This window comes from Propithecus coquereli, unplaced genomic scaffold (assembly GCF_000956105.1).
Source record: "Propithecus coquereli isolate 6110/MARCELLA unplaced genomic scaffold, Pcoq_1.0 Scaffold438, whole genome shotgun sequence".
Lineage (NCBI taxonomy): Eukaryota > Metazoa > Chordata > Mammalia > Primates > Indriidae > Propithecus > Propithecus coquereli.
In genome coordinates this window covers 813,545-835,873 of record NW_012150152.1, presented here as the reverse complement: position 1 = coordinate 835,873, position 22,329 = coordinate 813,545, and the positions used below count along the sequence as shown (strand labels likewise).

General features: G+C 61.2%; 1 protein-coding gene across 1 annotated transcript in view; it reads left to right on the top strand.

The window, feature by feature from the left end:
- Positions 1-22,329, top strand: part of CRTC1 (CREB regulated transcription coactivator 1) — a 66,861-nt gene that overhangs the window by 18,281 nt on the left and 26,251 nt on the right. Inside the window, exon 2 of the mRNA XM_012654109.1 lies at positions 21,478-21,594. Within this exon, the coding sequence (XP_012509563.1) occupies positions 21,478-21,594 (117 nt within the window). The remainder of the gene's footprint in view (positions 1-21,477; positions 21,595-22,329) is intronic.

The following is a 22,329-nucleotide window of genomic DNA, read 5'->3' as shown; positions in this document are numbered from 1 at the left end:
TTGTCAGTGGACCCACCTGATCTGGACAGTTCCTATCAGTGGAATCGCACAGCATGTGGCCTTTCATGTCTGGCTTCTCTCGTTCAACATCACGTTTTCACGGGTCATCCATCACGTTTTAGTATGTTTCAGTGATCCATTCCTTTTCATGGCTGCGTAATATTCTGCTGCATGGCTGGACCATATTGTGTTTATCCATCCTTCCATCCATGGACACTTGGGTTGTTTCCGTTCAGCTGTTGGGAATTGAGTTGCTATGGACACACATGTAGGAGGATTTGCATGAACGCTGTCTTCAGTTCTCTCAGGTCTACACCAACGAGTGCAATTGCTGGGTTGTGCGGTACTCTGTGTTTAACTCTTCGAGGAACCAGCAGCCTGTCTTCCTAGAGCAGGGGCAGACTGGTTTTATAAATGTTCCCTTCCGCATTCTCTGTCGCATCCTGCCTTGGGAGCTGGGGCTCTGACCCTTTCCCTCCTACTACACTCTCCTGATTTTATTGGGCCTGTGATGATTTCACATCGTCGGGGTTTGCAGCGTTTCCATGAGGCTCTCGGAGAGGTGAGGCTCCCTGCCAGCTGGTCTTAGCCCGGGGTCCGGTGGCTCACGCTGGCTGGGACTCCCGCCCCGGCCCGTCGGGAACATTCTATTTGTACGTGAAGAAGCAAAGGCCCGAGGATGTTGAGCAGCGTGCCCAGGCCGGAGCCCAGAGCCCCTTTCTGCACACCTAACTGCACACCCAGGGAGGAGCTGACGTCCTGAGAGGCCATGCAGAGGTGGGAGGCGCCGGGAGATAGCTGGGGGGTCTACACCCAGACAGCCATGCAGTGTCTGTTGGGGTGAGCCCTGCACACCCAGGGACACAATCCACAGCACTATGTCCGAAGCCAGGGTCAGAGGTGCCCCACAAATCACCAGGAAGCAGAATAGCCCGGTTTCCAGGGAGACGTTGCAGCATGCGTGCAGTCATGAGACACTGTCCCCTGTGGGTCTGGGCGGCCTCACTCCGTCCACCTGGTGTTATTTTTGCAGCAAAACTGATGCCCGTTAAACAGACAGGGGCAGCCTCCTGTCCACTGGTCAGGCGTGGTGCCGGCCGGCTTGCTGTACTTACCACAAGGGTCTCTCCAAGCTCTCTCGTTTCAGGGTGGCAGGTTAGGTGTCGAGGCGTGGTTCCCACCCCTCCTGCTGCACCCTGCTGCCCACACCCTGAACATCTCAGCCCGAACCCTCCCAGGCCCTCCCTTAGCCCTTTGGAGGGTCTCTCCTGCTCCCCCTGGGTTCTGGTGCCTGCAGCCCCAGCCTGGGCCCTCGGGTCTCTGCACCCGTGTAGGGACAGGTCCTACAACAAATGACCACAAACCTGGTGGCTTAAAACAATATATGCTCTCACAGTTGCGGAGTCCAGAAGTCTAAAGTCCCAGTGCAGCAGGTTGACCCCTTCTGCAGCCTCTGAGGGAGGCTCTCTCTTTGCCTCTTCCTGCTTCCGGCGGCGCCAGGCCGTCCTTGGCTGTGGCTGCTTCATTCCGGTCTCTGCCTCCGTTTCATGTGGCCTTCTCATTGCGCCTGTTCCCTTCCTCTCTAAGGACACCACTATTGGATTAGGCCCACCCGACTCCAATATGACCTCATCTTAACTCATTGCAGCCATGAAGACCTTATTTCCAAATAAGGTCCCACTCCAGGTGCCAGGGGTCTGGAGCTACACATCCCATTTTGAGGGTATGTCCCACGACAGAAGGAAGTAATGTGTGGAAGTCCCCGCATCCGGCCCCGTGGCGCCCTGGGGATGTACCTGCCCTCCCTTCCCCCCTGCGGCCCCTCAGCACTTTGGCATCGTGATTTTGTCATTTATATCATCACATCCTGGAACAAAGTGCTGTTTGCAGGTACAGGTGGGCTCCAGGGCCTGGCCTCCCTCTGAGTTGGCCTGTGTTTGGAGGTTTGTCCCAGCTGAGGGGTGCATGTGGCTGAACCCACCCTGCTCAGGGCCATGTTGAATTCCCCTGCTGACTTCCCTGCCATCGGTGACCCTTCCCACTATTGCTCTGGTTGGCTGCTGTTTGGAGCTGCTGCTGACATTCTTGCACTCTTAGCCTGGCACACACGAACGGTCGTGTGACTAGGGAAGGGCACCGAGGCGGGGGATGCTGAGGATGGGTTCCATGCCGGGCTGCAGGTGGGGAGCAGCCAGGCTCCCAGGCTCACCGCATCATTTGTCCCCCCAGCTCTGGGCACCCCACAGTGAGTGCAGTAGCCACAGCCCACCCTGGGGGGGCCCATAGTCCCAGGAGGATCACTATTCCAGGTGGGGCCGGAACGCGGCTCCTACGCAACACTTAGCCTAACTGCAGCCAGGCAGGCGTTGGCACATGGAGAGGGCAGGGCAGGGCAGAGCGTGGAGGGGAATCTTTCTCCTACAGCCATGGGGACCTGCTCAGGTGGGCAGTTTGGAGCAGCTCTGGCTGCCACCTGCAGAGAGGTTTGGGCTGCAGGGTTGACTTGGGGACACAAATCGGAAGCTTCTGCATTTGTCCAGCCAGGAGAGGATGTGGCTTGGGCTGGAGTGGGGATAGAGGAGGTGAGAGGACCTGTTGCTGGGGCTGCTGGGGGGGTCCCAGGGGAGGTCCTGGTTTGGGCAGGTGTGAGTGGGCACAAGTGTGCAAGCACAGGTGTGTGCAGAGTGTGTATGCATGTGAGTGTGAGCCTGTGCACACATTAGTGTGCATGCATGTGAGTGTACGTGTGTTTGCTTTTGTGTGCACAAGTGAGGGCATGTGCATATGTGTGAATGGGCATGCAGGCAGGATTGTGGGCGTGTGTGCACATGAGCGTGCGGATGTGTTTGTAGACACAGCGTGAGTCTGTGTGCATGGGCGTGTGAGTGTGCGTACGTGTGTGGCCGTGTGCATGCCTGTGATGTCTGTACAGCCTCCCTGTGAAGATGGCAGGCCCTGGGCTGGAGATGTGAGTTCAGGAGCATCTGGTGAGCGGTGACTGTGACGCGCTTGAGGCTGGGGCTGAGGGGGCTGTTGGACTTGGGAGTCAGGGGCCAAGGGGAGGGCTTCCCCCAACACCCTCTCCCAGGGTCCTCTGTCGGGGGGGCCAGGGTCCGTGGGAGCCCAGGACTGAGCCTGTCTCCTGTGGCCTCTGTCCCTGATGCATTAGCAGCCATTGGGTGATGGTCCTCAGGGTCAAAGGCAGCCCTGGAGCCCAGCTGGAGCCTTGGCGGTAGACCCTGAGCTGGATGGGGGCTGCCACCCAGCGCTGCCTGCAGGGGCCAGGCCTTCCCCTCCACAGCCGAGTTCCCCAAACACTGTCCCCATCTGAAGGGTCTTGATGCCCGTTCACCAGGCACCTGTGTTCCCACTTCTGTCCCTCCCAGCAGCCCATGTCTGACCCTGGGGGGCACCGAGGCCCAGATAGGTGGACACAGGAGCCCTGGGCTCAAACACTACCCTCCAGCCAACTCACAGGGCCGAGTGGGGGTGGTGCCCGCAGCTCTGAGAGGAGGACGTAGCCCAGCAGAGGTGGCCAGAGTTCCCGGGTGGGCTCAGTGCCGGGCTGCAGGGGCCTGAGAGGGGCCTCTTGGAGGAGGGGGCTTCGTGTGTGATGTGGGGGTGTGTGTGTGGGAGGAGGGGATAGCACAGGCAGACCACCCCCACAGTCTCCTCAGGGAGAGGGACTTGGGCCGCAGGAGGAGGACCTGGCAGCAGGGACAGGGAGTGAGAGAGAAGATGGCAGGGCCCAGCCAGCCCAGTCACAGGGTGGGCTTTGTATTGCATTTATTTACTTACTTATTATTGAGGTGAATGTCCCATAACCTAAAATTCCCCGTTTTAAAGGGAACAGTTCTGTGACATTCATCAGTACATTCACAATATCGCGCAACCATCCCCTCTATCTAGTTCCGGAACATTCTCATCACCCCCAAAGGAAACCCCATTTCTGTCAGCAGCCATTCCCCCTGGCCCCAGCCCTGGTAGCCTCTAGTCCACTTTCTGTCTCTGGACTCGCCCGTCCGCACACTTCCCGTGCATGGACTTGAACATGGTGCCACCTGTCGTGCCTGGCTCCTCGCGCTCAGCAGCGTCATCGAGGTTGTTCCAGGTTGTAGCAGGGTCGGAGCTTCATTCCTGTTCGTGGCTGCATGGTATTCCTCGGTGTGGATGAACCACTGTCTGTCCCTTCATCGATGGGCACTTCCTCGGGTTTTCCCCACTTTTTGGCTATCGTCGGTTGTGCTGCCACTAACACTGAACGTGCAAGTGTTTGTGTGGATGAACGTTTTCATTTCATCAGGACATCTCCCTGGGAGCAGAATTGCTGGGCCCCGTGGACGCTCACATTTCACTTGTTGAGGAACCGCCAAATGGGTCGGGTTCATTTTAACTGGGGTGGAAACCTACTGGTGTGTTTGAAACAGGAGAGTGACATGATTTGAACCGATTAGTAAAGAAAAGGAAGGAGTCTCTGTCGGTGACATGGGGGGAAATCGAGGAGGCCCAGGAGGAGGCTGTGTGGGTGCCCAGGTGCGAGATGACACAGGCTGGGACGGGGAGGGGACTGACCATGAGCCCTGGAGGTCAAGCTGCTGGGACTTGACCATGGGAGCCATGAGGGGAAAGGCACAGGGGCGGCTCCAGCCCTCGGCCCTGCTTCCTCTGCCCTAGTGGGTGCAGCCCTGGCAGGCAAGCCCTCCTCTGGTCCCGGCCCTTCCTGCAGTCTGAGCACCGCTGGACGGCCTGAGCATGCTACACGATGCTCCCGGCTCAGAATGTGGGCTGAGTGTGGCAAGGCCAGCAAGGCCTGGTGTGGGTGCCACGGGGCCGAGTGGGAGTCTTGGAGGCCTGGAATGGGGCCCTCGAGCAGGGCTGTGAGGGCACCCGAGGGGTACTAGGCAGGCGCTGGTGGGCCCAGCATCTGGCCTCACGGATCACAGAGTGACTTTTAGTGTTATTATGTAACTCCATAGTCGAGCTATGTCTTAAAAATGGAGCATAAAAGCTATTTTGGGCCCGTGGTAATGAGGGCATCTCGCTTTTGTCTTATCTTCCTGCGGCCCCTGCTGTCCTGGGGGGAAAGGCGGCATGGAGGGAGCTGCTCGGAGAGATGGGCTCAGCCCGGACCCCGAGCGAGGCCCCATGTCAGCAGGCAGATGCTGTTTCCAAATCATTTGCTCCGCACTGGCTGGAGGCAGCTCCTGGCAGAGCGCCCTGCAGCCCTCCGGTTGCGGGGGCTGGGGCGGCTGACCCTCGCGCAAGCAAGGCCGGCCTCCGCTGCGTCTGGGATCTCGCTTCCCCGAGGTTAGGTCAGGCACCTGTCAGAAACCAGGCCTGATGTTTTCAAGACGGGCACCGGCCGGCTCGGGGGAGGCCTCAGACACGTCCCTGTGGGCGGCGTCGGGCTCCTTGCCCAGGACCAAGGGGCCGCTCTTGGGGAGGCAGCCCCCACTTCAAGTGGCCGGCATCCCCGGCCGGTGGCTTGCGTTACTCAGTTGGTGATGAGATTTTAAATTCAACTGTGAAGGATCCGTCCCCCGGCAGCTACAGATAGAGACGTGTGCTCGCACATTGCAGAAGCCCAGTGCGCACGAGGGGTGTGTTGGGAGACAAGATGGAGAAAGTGAGTTTCGGAATCCTCCCTCTCCTTGTCCGTGTACCCTACAGCGTGTGTGTAGGCCCCAGTCCCCCTTAGTTCCTGCGGCTGCTGTGACAACTGACCACAACCAGGTGACTTGCCGCAGAAACGCGCTCGGTCCAGGTGTCGGCAGAGGTGGTTTTCTCCGGAGGCTCCACAGGAGGGTCCTTCTCCCCGTGTGTCTGTCTCTGCGCCTTTTGTCCTCGTCTTCTGAGGACACTGGTCGTTGGATTTAGGGCTTCCCCTACTCCAGTTCAACCTCATCTTCACGTAACTGATGACACCTGCAAAGACTCTCGAGCTGAGGTCGTGTTCACAGATGGGGGGTCAGGGTGTGGACTGATGTTTCGGGGCACACAAGTGGCTCACCGTAGACCCTCCACCAAGTCCGTCCTCACTGGCCCTTAACAAGGCCCCGGCTTCCCGGAAGTCAGCCCGAGAGGCTCGGGGATGTACCCGCCACCCCATGCCTGAGGCAGGGCTGCCAGCGCTGTCCACGGCTGTCAGCTGAGCAGAGGGTGGGGTCTGCGCCGACTGGGCATGAGCTGTGGGAATGGGGACATGCACTGCAGGCCCCTCACTCCCAGGCATTGGCTCAGTGAGTCCAGATTCAGGGGGGACGGGGCCCAGGAGAGGGCACCTCACGACGGGTGTGTGTTGTGTTAGCGAGAAGACCTCAGAACGCTGGAAGGCGAGGCATCTGCTTGGTGTTCCCGCCTGATCGCCATCTGTGTGGGGGCTGGGGAAGGAGGCTCCGAGCCATGTGCTCTGATGGCCAGAGGGGCCTGTGAGCGAGGAAGGGGGGGGTGCGCTGAGGGGGCGCTGGTTCCAGATGGTGCAAGACAGCCCCGAGATGACACGCCTTGCAACCTGTGCCCAGTGTGTCCTTGCAGCCTCGTCACCCCGGAGGCCCGGTGTGGGCTGGTGGGCTCAGAGCCCCCGTAGGGGGGTGCGTGTTGGCATGTTAATGGCAATGGCATTCCACCGTCACCCCCAGCAGCAGCAAGACTCCAACGACACTTCGTGATATGTTTACGAGAAGCACGAAATCTCCCAGAGCAGAACCACGAGTCCCACATACGTGGGCATTTCAGGTGAGAGAGCGACGCCCCAAGTGGGGGCCTGGTCCCCTGGGGTGTCAGACAGGCTTGGCAGGGTGGACGTGGGCACCTCAGCGGCAGCCTCAGGGCTCCCTCGTTCCCTCTACAGATGGTGAGGCCACCGGGAGGGAGCAGCGACAGCCGGCGAAGCCCGTGGGGTGGGGTGTGTGGGTGCGTGGTGCCTTCTCAGTACTCGCTGGGATTCAGTTTCATTTCCATGTTAAAAGAAAGAGGTAAGTGGGCAGCCTCTGTGCGTGGGAGGGATTCCGTGATGAGTCATGTCATGGATCGAGGGCCTGTGGCGCTCGCTCGGGTCTCAGGGATCCCCTGCATCTCAGCCCTGCCCACTCCCCCGGGCCTAGCCTCCCCTGGGCAGGCAAGACGGCATCGCTCGTGCTGGATTGGAGAGGCTGTGTGCGTGCGTTTCTCGTGGCTGTTGGAACAAAGTATCACCACCCGGGGGGCTTAGAGCAACAGGAGTTTCTTCTTTCCCAGGTCTGGAGGCCGGGAGTCTGAAATCAGGGTGTCCGCAGGGCCTCACTCCAGAAGCCCTGGGGAGGACCCCTCCTCGTCTCTTCTGGTTTCTGGGCGCTCCAGGCATTCCTTGGCTTGGCCACCTCACTCCAGTCCCTGCCTTTCCCTTCTGTCTCATAGAAGGACGCCAGTGGTTAGCTTTAGGGTCCTCTTGAATAATCCAGGATGATTTCTTCATTTGCAAAGACCCCTTTTCCAAAAAGGTCACACTCTTGGGTTCCAGGGATGAGGACGTAGACACAATGTTTTGGGGACACAACTGAACTCACTACCCCGTTGTTGAGCTCACCCGATTTGAGCGTGCAGACCACACCTGTATGTGGCGGGCTGAGGCACAGGCGGGGTCTCCCTGTCACCTTCTTCGTTGCCCTTGTCAGTTCCGTAAAGCCTCTGACCTGTTGCCCACCACCCAGCCCCCCACCCACGTCCCCCAGCATGTGGCCCCATCTGGGACTGTCCTTGCCGTGGGAAGCCTGCCTAGAGCTGGGGGTGCCCTTTTCATCCCCTGAGTGCACCTGGGCAGACCTCAGGGATGCTCAGTGTCCTTTCTTCTCAGCCTCCAGACTCATGTCCTTGTGTATGACCTGCTCACTGCCCAGTGCCCCCTGCCCCCAGTCCTTCCTGGCAGTGTACACAGTGGCCTTCCTCTCTGACCTCTGACCTGTGCGAGGCTTCTGCACCTCAGCCCCTCCTCCTCTCCGGCTGTGGCCTGAGGCTGGCCGTGCCGACAGCTTGGTCCATCTCGGACGTCCCTCTGGTGGCCTCCAGGAAGCACCCCCATCCTCACGGAACCTGTGCTGTCTGCGCCATCACTTTGGCGTAGTTTTCGGGTTCAAGCCTGTCTCAGTCCTGGAGAGCAGGAACCTGGAGTCTTCAGTCCTCCTGCCCAGAGCTCAGGGCCTCCGTCACCCTCCTGAGCGGAGGACAGGGTGGCCTGCCTGGCCATTCCCGTGCTTGGGGCCCGTGGTCAGCGATGGAGAAGGTGTGGGTGCTGGGCCTGAGCCGTGAGCTCCTGGGGCGCCAGACTGCTGGCTGGACTCCTCCCTGGCCTCAGTCGGAGCATCTCTCTCTTCGCCTCAGTCTGGTTCTTCCCCTGCCTCCTTCCTCCGGCATGGCCCGTGCGTCTTCCTGTCCTGGCGCACAGGGTCCGCCTTAGCCCCTCCTTTGTGCTGGAGGTGTCCTCTCTTGCCTGTGTGGCACTTCTGGGGCTGCCCAGCCCCCCTTGGGGATGTCCCTGGGAAGGGGGCAGCCTGCACCCACATGGCTTTATCCTGGAGATGTTCTAGAAGACACCCCAGAGGGCCGTTCCCCGCAGTCCGCCTCCAGAGCTGGTGTGGGACGTGGCGGTGTCTTTCCTCCCGGTTCTTGCGCCGTGTCCTCGATCTTCTCCGGAGCCGAGGCCGTGCCCTGGAACAGCTTCCAGCTCCTTGCTCTCCCAACTCATGACGCAGGAACATCTTTGTGCATAAATCTGCGTTTTGGACGATTTCCCTCAGGAGAGCTTCCCAGAAGTGGGATTACTAGGTCAGAGGGTAAGGACGTTGCTCAGGCTCTTGGCGCTGCTGCCAAATGGCTCTGCCGACGCTACCGGCCACCTGCCTCTTGGAGTCCTGGTCATTTCCGCCCCCACTGAACTGTGCTGGCCTCACTTCACCCCACGGCACCCCCAGGCAGGGAAAACCAAGGCTTGAGCCTTGGGCTTTTGCCTCCCTGGAACTTAGCATGGGACTGGAGGTGACATGGGATTTGGCGGCCTAGCGGGTTGGACACTGTCCACTGAAAAGCTCACGTCTGTCCAGAACCTGTGAGTGTGACCTCATTTGGAAATAGGGTCTTTGCAGAGCTAATGGAGTCAGGGTGAGGTCACCGTGGAATAGGGCAGGCCAAGCGCGGGGGCTCAGGCGGGAGGATCGCTTAAGGCCAGGAGTTCGAGACCAGCCTGGCAACATAGCGAGACCCCGTCTCTACAAAAACCAGAAAGATCAACCTGGCGTGGTGGTGGCGCCTGTGGTCCCAGCTCCTCGGGAGGCAGGAGGGTCCCTTGAGCCCAGGAGTGTGAGGCTGCAGTGAGCTGTGGCTGTGCCGCTGCACTGCAGCCGGGTGACAGAGCGACCCTGTCAATCAGTCCAGCAATCAATGAGGCAAAACAGGCTACAGAGGCAGGAAGGGAGGGGACACATGGAGACAGAGGCAGGAATTGGGGCGATGCATCTACGAGCCAAGGAGCACCACGAACCACCAGCTGCCACCAGAGTCCACCAGAGGGGCCTGGGACGCATTCTGACCTGCAGAGCCCCAGAAGGAACCAGCCCCGCCGACACCTTGATCTCAGACTTCTGGCTTCCCGAGCTGTGGGGGAACAAATCCCTGTTGTTGAAGCCACCAGGTTTGTGGTCATTTGTTACGGCAACCCCAGGGGACTCAGGCCCGAGAGTAGGGGGTGGGCGGAGGAGGGCTCTGGGCTCAGGACAGCGCCCCCTCCTCTGGTGCCCTGCCCACCTTGCCACCTGGCAAGCCTGCTGAGCTTGGGAATGTGTGCCAGCCCCTCGTGGTGTCCCTGGCTCTCCTTTTGTGACTAGGCACAGAGCCGTAACAACCTTGTTAGAAACTTCACTCCCAGTTCCGCAGCGTGCGTGGCTGCGCAGAGCGACCTGTGTGCCAGCAGCTCCTGCATCGAGGTGCGGAGTCCCAGGCTCTGGGCTCACAAGTGTCAGAGACGCTGGTTTTATCAGTTCTTGAAACCAAGTCAGCTTCAAAAAGCAGCCCTAATGTCAACGAGCAGCTCCAAGGAGCTTCTTCAGGCCTTATCGCCTTTGGAAGTTGGCTTAATGGCGTTTGCCTGGAAGCCCCTCTGTCCCCCAGCGCCCCCCGAAGCCCCGTGACCTCCCTTCGGGCGGCGTCCACATCCCTGAGTCTCCTGCTGGGTCTGCTGAAGCCCGGGGGAGCTTCCCGAGGTCGCAGGTGAGACCAGGTGCTGGGGCTCTTAGCTGGCCCCCCCCACCCCGTGATCGGGACGGAGCTGCGCCCCGTGTGCCTGGGCTCAGCTGCCGCCCAGCAGCAGGTGCGTTCAGCTGCAAGGCTGGGGCCTGGCGCTCAGAAAGGGGTGGGGGCATTTGGCGGCCTCCTCTTCCTCTGCTTGCTCTATGCCGAGGACGTCCGGTTGCAACCAGGGGGAATGGGTGCCTCAAATGTGAGGTACCGGCTGGGCGCAGTGGCGCACGCCGGCAGTCCCTGCACTCTGGGAGGCCTGGGCGGGAGGATCGCTTGAGCCCAGGAGTGTGAGGCTGCAGCGAGCTAGGCTGATGCCACTGCACCGTAGCCTGGCGATACAGCGAGACCCTGTCTCAAAACAAAAAAGGGATGTGACGAGCTGCCTCAGTGGTCCGCGGCCAGCTGTGGCCTCCTCCGGCTGACTGGGGGAAGGTGGCCTGCGTCTCCAGTTGGCCCTGCTGGTGACATCTGTGGGGACAGGCTCACCGGAGGCCCTCAGCAGCCCTTGTGGGGCGGTGCTGGGCTTTGCCTTTGGCTGCGTGAACCCATCAGAGCACGCCCAGCTCCCACAGGGGCCGCGCCTTTCCCTGCCAGGGCACGTTCAGGGCAGGCTGGCCGTGGAACCCCAGGCTGCCTGGCCTGCTTCACGCAGACCCCTGGACACCCGCGTGGTCAGCGTGTGGCTCGGGGTGGGCAGGAAGTTGCGCTGCCACAGCCCCTGCTCCCTGGAGCCCACCCTGCCTTGAGGCCTGGGGCGGCGAGGCCACCCCTCAGCACAGGGCAGCCCAGATGCAGGCCCAGACTGAGCCCCCTGACACCCCAGATCCTCGTCGTCTGCCCAAGGCAGCCCCCAGGAGCTTGGGGTGGGGAGGCACCCATAGGGGCTGCCGGGCAGGTGTCCTTCCCCCAGTGTGCCACGACCCCCGACGCCTGGCAGGTCCACTGCGGGGTCCCTGGGTGGCCATCCGCCACCCCGTGCCGTCCTGGTCGGGGCTCTCGCATCAGCGTCACCCTCCACACGCTTCTGCAGCGGCCGCCCGTGGAGCGCCCTTCTCCTGGCTCTCTGGGCCTCTCCCCACCCGTGTAGTCTCAGGGTCCCCGCCTCCCCCCAGCTTGGCTCTGAGTGGCCCAGTCCTCCCCCTGGGCCCGCGTGGACTCTGCCCTGCAGCCGACAGCGTCCCTCCATGCCCAGGCCCTCTGCCCTGGGCCCTTTCCTGTCGCGCAAATCCTTGTTTTCCACCGGTGCTTTCCCGGTGCCTCCCAGGACCCTGGACCAGCCCAGAGGCCACCTGTGGCCTCTGACTCCAGGCAGAGCCATAGCTGAGCCCTGTGTCATAGAGGGAGCTCGGAAAGGGAAGGGCTCGTCCCGGGCCCCTCCGCAGGTCAGGAGCTGGGTTCACTTTTAGGCTGCCCTGAAGTCCCACATGCCAGGTGGCTTAGAACAACAGGAATTTATCGTCTCTCAGTTCTGGAGGCCAGAAGCCTAGGATCAGGGTGTCGGTGGGCCTGGTTCCTGCTGAGGCTGTGAGGGAGAGAGAGTGTCCCGGCTGATCTTCTGGCTTCTGGTGGCTCCGGCGTTCCTTGGCAGTCCCTTGGCTTGTAGACTATCCGCCGGTCTCTCTCTGCGCCTTTGCGTGGCCTCCTTCTCTCTGTCCTCCCCTCTTCCTATGAGGACACCAGTCATTGGATTTAGGGACCTTCCTAAGTCCAGGATGACCTCATTTCAGGATCCTTAACTAATTTCATCTGCAAAAACTCTGTTTTCAAACAAGGTCACGTTCTAAGGTTCCTGTGGGCGTGGATTTTTGGGGGGACTTAATTGGATCTAGTACAGGGCCTGAGCCAGTTTACCCTGGGCTGCCTGGCTTTAAACCCCATGCTGTTCCTGCTGCCTCCAGGTGGACAACGGGTCCCCCAGCCCACGACCCCCGCCGAGCAGGCACATTGCTTACGTTCGGGAGACTGATTCCAGAAATGCCGCCCACAGTTTCCTGCTCACCACGTCTTGGCTGCCCGGCAGCCCCGGGGGGACGGGGGGGGTGCCAGGCGCTGCTGGTCACTCCTGCGTCACAGACGCCTGGGCTGTCCAGGGCTGGGGCACACCAGAGCGCAGCTCCGGCACCCCTCCCCAGCCAGCTCTGTCCCTCCGGGGGCTCCTGCAGGAGAGTCTCAGGCTCTGTGGGCTTTGTGTGGGCTTGGCTGGCTGGGGGTGCTCCCCGAGGACTTGGGGTGTGGGATGATTCTGGGCTCCCCAGTTTCAGACAGCTGTCAGACTCTTCCTGGGGGTGGCGCTGGGCCCCCGCTGTCAGGGCACGTTGGCCTGCCAGACAGACACAGGGGCAGCTTATCTGTGAGCTGGTGCTGTGGCCCGAAGTGTGCCCCTCCACCCCCCACTGTCCTCTCACATGCCGCAGCCCTGACCCTGACGTGACTGTTCGGGGGTGGGGCTTTTAGGAGATAATTAAGGAGATAATTATCTTAGGGTTAACCCTAAGATAATTAGGTCATCAGGGTGGGGCCCTGATCTACAGGCTTGGCGGCCTTCTTAGAAGAGGAAGAGGCAGTCTCTCTGCCCACACAGGTGGCCCCAGTAGGCCAGGAGGGGCCCCTTCCCGGCACCCTCACCTTGGCCTTCGCCCCCAGGACTGCGAGAGAGCAGGCTTCTGCCGTGGGGGCCGCTCCGTCTCTGGCATTTGATTACAGCAGGCGGAGTGAGAGGTCAGAAACGGTTTCCTGAGCAGGTGGCGTTTGAACCGGGACCCAGATGGTGAGCAGGAACTGCCGTGGAAGGTTCTAGACGAAGACGTCGTGATGCAGGGGCCCAGCGGGAGGGGCTCGTGGACCCCTGGTGGGAAGTTGAGGTTTGCCTCTGAGGGCAATGGGAGAGAGGGCTTTAAACCCGGAGAACACCCTGGAAGCCTTTCAGAACGATGACAGGACAGCTGTGCCTGCCGGGCAACATCCCGGATTGTAACCAGGGCCCCTGCCTTTGCTGGGTGATCTCAGTCCGGCTTGTCTTCCCTCAGTGCCTCAGTTTCCCCACTTGTAACGGGTGCAGCCATGTCTATCCCTCTCAGGGCCGCTGCAAGGCCACACCCAGGGTGGGCGCTCAGCCTGTTGGCAGGTCTGGGGTCTCCGTTGGGGAGAGAGGCCGCTGTGGACCAGCTGTACCGCATCAGACCCCGAGGGACCCTTCACGCTCCCAGCCCGAGCGTCTGTGTGCAACAGCCGCCACCACCGAGAGAAAGAAAGCGTGCTCACAGCGGACCCCTGATTCCGCCGGCTCTGGAAACTGGGCGGCGGCAGCAGGACCTGATGAAAGGCATTCCGAGGCGCTGCCGGTGTGTGTGTTTGGTTCTGTGTTTACGCTTTCAGGACGAGTGAGGAGGCAGCAGGGGAGTGTCCCTGAGGGCCACGGCCGGGGCAACTCAGCAGGAAATCCATGGCCTGTGACAGCTTCTGTTCATTCCCCACTCACTGCTTATCCCCTCCTGTGCTTGGTGGGCACCGATTACCCGGAAGCTCCAGGGCACAGTCACGCGGCTGTGAGGGTCAGCTCAGCTCTCCTCACTCAGGAACCCTCCGTCAGCCTGGGGACCCGCAGGGTGGCCTGGTGGGACCGAGGCAGCAACAAAGTCATAGTAGCGCCAAAAATGAACTCAAAATGGACCAAAGACCCAAATGTAAGAGCTAAGACTGTCAAACTCCTGCAAGGAGCTACAGGGGCAGATCTTCCTGGGCTCAGGTCAGGTACTTAGGACGTTAAAGAAGGCACAGGCAGCAGCAGAAACACAGGTGGGCTGGATTCCGTCAGAGTGAAAACCACCTGTGCCACAAGAGACGCTCCCAAGAAAATGGAAAGAGCGGGGAGGACGGAGGTGAAGAGAAGTTGGTTAGCAGGCACAAACACGGGCGGTGGGAGGAGTAAGTGCTGGTGTCTCCAGTGATTATCGCAGGTTCCAGCACAGCGAGAAGGATTGTGACGTCTCCTACAGAGAGCAAAAGACAAACGTTTGAGGGGATGGATATTCCCTGATTTGATCATTTTGTGTCAAAATATCAGTGTCCTCCAAAAATATGGATAACTATGATATATCAATTTAAAAAAGAAAGTGAGAAGACGACCCGTAGGAGAGGAGAAAAACATTTGTAATATTTGCTAAGGGATTGATGTCCAAGATATACAAAGAACTGCTTGCAGCTCATCAAGAAAAAAACAAACCAATTTCAAAATGGGCGGAGGCCTTGACGGGAGCTTCTCCAGAGAAGATAACGCAGACGGCCACCAAAGTCGCGAAAAGATGCTCCGCATCACTAATCACTAGGGAAATACGAGTCAAAACCACTGTGAGGTACCACTTTGCACCCTTTAGGACGGCTGCTGTTACAGACCCAAAGCCAGCAAGCGTTGGCGAGGGCATGAGGGAAACGGGAACGCTGCTGATAGGAGTGGAAAGTGACACAGCCGCGCGGAGAGCAGCCCAGCGGTTCCTCGGTGTGCAATGCTTAGAACTGCTTTACGACCCAGCTGCGGCACCCCCAGGTATGTACCTGAGAGATCTGGAAGCAAGGACTCAGACAGACGCTTGTGCATCCGCGTTTGTGGCAGCTGATTTGCAGTAGGCAACATGTGGAAGAGCAGCCTTCGTGTCCACCTGCTGACACGTGAGTGATCGAGACTGTGGTCTGTCCACGCAGCGGAGTATTACTGGGCCCTGAAAAATGAAGGCACGTGTCGTAACATGGACGAACCTAACAAACGTTAAGTGACAGAAGCCGGACGACAAGGACCACATGCCACAGGATTCCATTGGTACGGAATGTCCAGAGCAGGCAAATCCGGAGACAGGAGCAGATGGGAGGCTGCCAGGGGCTGGGGGCGGGGAACGGGGAGTGACCGCTGGTAGGGACGGGGTTTCTCTGTGGGCGATGAAATGTTCTGGAACTCCATAGAGGTGATGGTTGTGTAGTGTACTAAATGCCACTGAATTGTTCACTCTAAAATAGGATAGTGACAAATTTCGTGTTATGTGCAGTTTACCACAATTTTTAAAAAAGACAGATTTTTCACCTAAAAAGAAAAAAAGTCCAGGGGTAGGTAAAGAAACAAAAAAGAGAAAAAAATAAAAGTCCAAGCGTCAGGAGACCTCGATCATCCCCCCACTGCCCAGCATTGGTCTGGGACAGACGGGGTGTCAGGCGGGTGTGTGGGGGTTGTTGCTCTCGGGCTGTGGCCCTGCTGTCCAAAGTCGGGTTCCTGCCCACGTCTGCAGAGGCGGGTGGTGGGAGCTCTCCGCGGAGGGCCTGGCAGAGCTGCAGACAACCCCCTTCTTTGTCCCCTTAGTCTGAGGGTCTGACCTCTGGCAGTGGACAGGGGTGGCAGCAGCCAGAGGCCATTTCCCTCCTCCCTGTCCTCTGACTCGTCATCATTATCAAGGTCATCCTTGTGAGTGACCCAAACTACGGGAGGACGAATTGGTCAGAGGATCCGTTATGGTGGGCCTCGCAAGCACCCCCTGGCCCCTAAGGCGAGGCTTCTGGGCATAGAGTCCTCACCGCCAGCTCTCGCAGGCGGACGGCGGGCGTCTCGAGCAGAATGCGTTCACTCAGGCGGTTTGCTCCGCCCTTGGAGGAGCAGAGAAAGGGGTTCGAGTGTCGGGCGTGCGAAGTTCCTGCTGCCGTACTCTGGGGGGCAGAAGCCTTTGCTCCAACCCCCAGTGTAACTCAGGGAACTTCGGGGGTGTTTGTCAGAGACCCGGACACCCCAGGGCTCGCGTCCCGTCTCCCCCTCCCCCTGTCCTTCCCAATGGTGGCGACGCTGTCCCTGTTGGCACGTTGGGTGAGAAGCCAGCCCACAGGGTGTGTGGTGAGTGGTGGCCCCGTAGAGTCGAGGACCCCGAGCATGGTGCTGGGATCGACCGAGGTGCCCGCCAGCTCCCGCAGGCCTCATTTTGAACCGAGGTCTCAGCTGTGGGGAGCAGATGGTACACCCCCCGGGAGTGCCGGGGCGGGGCAGTGACAGGGATGCGGGCCGGCTGCCTTGCCGTGGGCCTGGGCAGCGTGGGCAGGCGTCACAGGGGGCCCTGGACCTGTTGGGGCGAGAGTCTTGGCCTGGCTGTTGATGCCGTGTGGCAGCAGGAGATTCCGTCCCCTCGGCGACTGCTAGCACGATCCTCAGACCCTGTGCACTCCCAGCCCTGGGGCATTTGCATCTGCTGTTCCCTCCGTCTGTGTGGCTTCTCACTTCCCCCCAGAAGCTTTCCCAGTGCTGTGTCTCTGCCCACTGCTGTCCGAACCTCCCACCTCCTTGTTTATCTTCTTCTTGCTGCCGCTCTGGGCCATGCATCCTGCAGGCAGCGCCTTATGTGTCTGGCCTGCCGCCGTGGCCCTCGAACCCAGGACAGTGCCCGGCACTGGGCAGGCTCTGGCCTCGAGTCTGTGAAGGGAGGTGGAGACACTCGTGGTGGCCATCTGGAGCCAGGAGCTGGACTGGCCTCCATGACAGAGCCGGGTGGGTGCCGAGCTCCGGTTCATTCTAGCAGTGCCCTAGCCAGCGTGGACTTGTGAGGACAGAGGGTCCCATCCTAGGGAGTTGACATCTCACGCGCCCACCTGGAAAGTGCAGCGAAGCCCCAGAGCCTCCCTGCCTCTCAGGGAACACCCCCAAAGGCGGCCCTGTTCTGCGGCCTCTCTACCCTTCGCAGCCTCCCAGGGACTCCACCTTGGGGAGCCCTGAGTGACGGGCTGCAGGGCTGGGGTGCACGAATCCCCGGGGTCCTGGTCAGCCCTCAGGATCCAGGCGAGCCATGTGTTTGTGCAGGGCTTGGAGAAAGCCCTCGCCCTGTCGTGGGTGGTTCTCAGGCCGGGCCCCAGCGGGGGTGCACAGTGGCTCTGCGCTCAGGCTGTGGTCTGTTCTTCCTTGAGCCTCTGTTTCCCCTTCTGAACCAGGGGGCAAAAGGGGCGGTGCTGCACAGACGCAGAAGTGCGGCCCCTGCCCGGGAGTGTGAGAGCCCGTCTGCGAGTCATTCCTGTGCTCCGGTATTCATCTGTTTTTGGGTCGCCACATGTGTGCTGAGCCCCACTGCTGTGCCAGGCCCCCACAGGGCTGGCAGTCTTACAGGAGGAGACAGGCCTCGGTCAGGGGGTTTTACACGGTGAGCTGTGGGGAGGGCCACCCCCTCGGGTGAGGTACCCAGTGGGAGGAGCCTTCTGGTGGTAGTGCCCGTGCAAAGGCCCCGAGGCAGCGGCTCGTGGCTCTGTGCCGAGGCCTGTGTGCTGGAGCTTAGTGGTTAGGGAGGGTGGAGGGCCAGACCTCAAAGGCCATGGAGAGGAGAGGGGAAACTGAGGCCTCTTCTGGGTATATGGTGCCTCCTTGGCCCCATGACACAGCCCCCGTGCCTGCCGTGGCTTTACAGGGCAGAGCTCAGCGAGCAGCCCACCTGCTCCCCTCAATCTCATTAGAGGGTCTGCTGTTGCCATGGTGATTGCTGCCTGGCCTGACCAAGACCAGCTCCATCTGGGAGGGGCTGGCAGGTGGGGGTGTCACTGTGTCCTGTGCAGGCTTCCCCAGGAAACTGGGGGCTGCACAGATGTCTCTTCACATCCCAGGGAAGTAGCCACAGCCATGTCGCACCAGGCGTCCCCAGGACCACCCAGCCCCCTGCTCCCGGCCTTGGGGCCCCTGTGCCACCCAGCCCTGTGGATGCTACCAGGATGGGGGGAGGGGAATGGGCTCAGCAGGGGGGTGGGTGCGGACAGACAGAGGTGGGGGTGCAGGGGGCCCATCAGCAAGGATGGGGTCGGGGAGCCCTGAGAGGCCACCCTTTGTGCAGGACTGTGTAGGGGGAGTTGGGGGCTGGGGGAGGAAGGGCTTTACACAGGGGAGCACTGGTGCAGGCTGTATTGGGGTGGGGTCCCTGCCGTCTGCGTGTTGGGGTCTTCATCGAGCTGACGCTCTGGCCGGTAGCTTCTGGGGCCACATCTGCACCAGTGGCGCCTCCAGAGGAGCTGGCGAGCTCCCATCCACAATGGAAGGTGATGCTCTTGTGGTCCCGGGAGGGGATGCCTGTCCCCAGTCATGACGGGTCATACCAGGGTCGAGTTCCAGGTGTTTTGGGCCTCAGTTTTCCCATGTGGAGAATGGAATATACTGGTCCGCACCTCAAAAGGCCTGCAGTGGGGTGAACTGTCTCCCACAGAAAGATATGTCCGCATCCCCACTCCTGGAATCCGCGGCCTCCTGGGAGGCCCCTCCGGAGCCAGCCACCTGTTCTGAGGGAGGGGCACGTGGAGATGGCCTGTGTCTCCCAGAGCCACTCAAGGCAGGGCGTGGCCGAGCTGCCGCCTGAGGCCTTCTGGGTTCTAACCTCAGCTGCCCTGCGGCTTCTAGATGGGCCCGTCAGCCAGTTTGTGAAAGTTGGCTCCAGAGAGCGGGAGCAGCACCGTCGGCTCATGCATTCGTTCCTGCGCTCATGCATTCGTTCCTGCGCTCATGCATTCGTTCACCCAGTCGTGTGTTCGCACACTCGTTCCCGCAGCAGTGGGAGGTGCGGCTTAGGGACAGGCCCTGGTGGGCTGCTGGGTCCGTGGAGCTGTCTGCAATGTCTCAGTGGTTGGGGGGAGCCTGCCGTGGTGGGGAGTGGGGGGATGGCCCTTGGGCAAGGGGACACACGAGGGACTGTGGCTTGGCGTCGGGAATAGGTGTGATCTTCCTGCCCAGCAGCGTCTGGCAGCTCCTCATTCATTTGAGGCAGGAGGCTCCTGGGTAGAGCCCTGGCTGGTGTCTCTTCGCCCCAGGACCCCTGAGGAAGGAGGCCCCAGCTCCCAGGGGTCCCAGCCACGCCTGGGAGGATGGTCAGCTCCTGCAGAGTTGGGGAGTCCCCAAGACTATCCTCATGCTTGACACCAACTTCAGAGCTTGGGGGTCCCGAAGACCCTTCTTCTGGTTTGACAGTTTACTAGAAGGACTCACGGAACCGACCAGAGGCTGTTACACTCACGGTTACGGTTTATTGCCGTGAAGGACACAGAGTCATCCAAGCTAGAGGCAGACGGGGCAGGGTCCAGGAGAGCCTAGGCTGGAACGTCCAGTTTGGAACATCCAGGTGTCCCCTCTCGGTGGAGTCATGTGGACAGCACTTCTGTCTCCCGGCGTCAGTGTGTGACAACGCGCATGGGGATTGCCGACCAGGGGAGTTCCCTGAGCCTTCGTGTCCAGGGTTTGCTGGGGGCTGGCCCTGTGGAGGTGGTTGGCCACCCGCATGGCCGACCTCAGTCTCTGCTCCCTCTGGATGTCCAGCTGATGCTGCTGCATGTGGCCCGGGGCCCTGCCCCAGATCACAGCCTGAGCAAGGCCCCAGGCGCACAATGGCACTCTTATCAGGCAGGACATTCTGAGCGCTTGAGGTCACCTCCCAGGAGCTGGGGACAAAGGCCAGACCTCTCTCTGGGCAAGGTTAACCCTTTCCTGCACAGCTCTTTGTGGGGTCCCCTGAAGGAAGAGTGGAGTCCCCCCTGTGATGTCCATTGCAGACCCCGCAGAGCCTGAGGGTTCCTCAGCAAAGTGGCTGGGGGTCGGGGGCAGGGGGCATCGAGGAGAGAAGGGCTTGGATAGAGGTGGGGCCTGGGAGCCACAGGCTCCTTCCCTTCCTAATCCTGTAGCTCGTCCCTGAGTGCCAGGCTCCCTCTGGCCCGGAGATACCATGAATAAGGTGCTTCAGGGAGTTCTTGCCCCGACGTCTGGTCTCCCGGGAGCTGGCAGTTGAGCCCGTGTAGAAAGCACGTATTGTGTGAGCACTTCCTGTACCACGCGCCAGGTGTTCGCACACGCACCCATCTGTACGGCTCACACTACGGAGGGGGAACCGAGGCCAGGAGGGTTCATGGCCTCTGGGCCACGTGGGCAGTGGGAAGTGCACGTCCAGAGGCTCTTGCTGCCATGCAGCTTGGACGTGAGGAGGGCATGGCGGTCCGTGGAGCGAAGGCGACCTGTGCCCAGGAGCTGTGGGGGCCCCGCCACTGCACCCCCTCCCCCGTCCCACCCCGGAGCTGGCCTGCTTCCTCAGGCGTGACTGCCAGGACAGACACAGTGGGTGTTCACGGTGTGCGTGTGTCCAGCCCCCGAGGGCTGGGGCCTCCCTGCACAGACCTGGGCCAGACCCGCAGCCCTGCGAGAACCACCCGAGAACGAGCGAGGTTAATCTCACCGTCGGCTCCACCGCAGCTTGCAGGAAACAGGTGTTTACCTGGGCGAGGTGCTCGGCCGGGCCAGCGGCCAGTTCCTGGGCTTCACTTCCGCCTCCGGTGTCCAGGGCCCCCCAGGAAGCCGGGGGTGGCCAGCTCTCCGCGCACTGCCAGGAGCTGTTTGTGAGGGAACGCCAGCCGGCCTTGTTGTGTACACAGCGTCTGCCCTGGCAGCCGCCCCTGCTCGGGCCGGAGTGGACGCCCACCCTCCTTCCCTTTGTGCCCGGCCACCGCCTCACGCTCACGACGGGCGCCATAGACTGGCATCCCCGAGGGCCGCAGGTCGTGCCGCCTGAGTCGGGCATTTGCCACCACTGCGAGCAAATCAGCTTCAGCCACGTGAGGGCTCTGAGGCCAGGTCCCCCCTGCTCCGAGGCAGCGCGGCTGGTCAGGGAGCTCTGGGCCCCTGGTTCTGAGCCCCGGTCCAAAGATGAGTGACAGCGGGATGCAGTGGGCATGAAGGCACCCGGCTGGCCTGGCTCCCGAGACCAGGATCCCCTGGAACCAGGCCGAGTCTGGGGGCCCACCCAGCCATGCTGGCCCGGTGCGGGCTGCTGTGGGGATCACAAGTCCCACACTTTGAACCCCAGCGCTGCGCTTCTGAGACAGCCCCCTCCGGTTCAGGCCAGGGGAAAGGCCATTTCTCCTGGGTCTGGGCTGTCGCTTCGCAGCCTCTGGCCGTGATAAGAAGCTGCTCCCCCGGGCTGGCCGCGAGGGACCTCCTCTGCGCTCATCCCCTGACTGGCCCAGTCAGCCGGCTCCCCAAGCGGGTTTCCTCCGTGCACCACCCTGCCCGGGAGGGCCTGCCCCAGGCACCAGGGGTTCCTGACTCTGCCGTCTTAGTTTCCTGGAGCATCTGAGTCACAGGGTCCCTGACCTCCCCGATGCTGTGGGCGCCCACGTGACTGGCGCTCCGGAGGGTGTGCAGGGCGCCCCTCCCCCGCCGCAGCGGGTCTCCGTCTCTCGCAGCTCCAGCTCCAGAAGTCGCAGTACCTGCAGCTGGGCCCGAGCCGGGGCCAGTACTACGGCGGCTCCCTGCCCAATGTGAACCAGATTGGCAGTGGCACCATGGACCTGCCCTTCCAGGTGAGCCCCCAACCCCTTCTAGGCACTGCCTCCCTCGGGGGTAGCCTCCTACCTGGGGCCAGATGCCTGGGACAGCAGTGGTCACCAAGCAACTGTCAGAGCCCTCCCTGCCCCCGCCTACTCTTTTCTGCCCAGGGGACCAGAGAAAGCAGAGTGGCCTGGCAGGGCTCACTTCCATCCCCCAAGCCGGTCCCCTGTCCACAGACCCCGAGGCAAGCCCTGGTCTGTCCTCGAGCATTTCAGCAGCCTCTACACCTGTTGGCCGGCTGTGCGGCAGCGGGAACCGCTTGGGGCCACTGGGGCTTGGCTCCATCCCGCCTTACTAATCCGCAAGCCCAGCAATTCTCAGAAGGAGGCCCGGCGGCCTGACCCCACTTGTCTGCAGACGTTTCTTGGCAGAGGCCCACACGGCGCGGCTCCTGCAGGCTGCACGGCTGCCGTGCACGTACTTATCATAAATAGCGAGAGATAAGGTCCACGGTGGTCCTCTTCCTTGTCCCTGGTCTGCAGGCGGAAATGAGGGTGGGACAGGATGGAGGAGCTGGCTTGCAAGTCGGGGCTGCCCCCAGCACTACGTCTGCGGTGGACAGGTCCCCCCAGTGGTCACATACCTGCCCCATTGCTGGGAAGTGGTCCCGGCCACAACCACGTCTGCTGACAGGCCAGGTGGAGCTAGGCCCTTCTGCAGGGAGCTCAATGCCCCACCTGAGTCACCCCCCAGCCCAATGACCACCA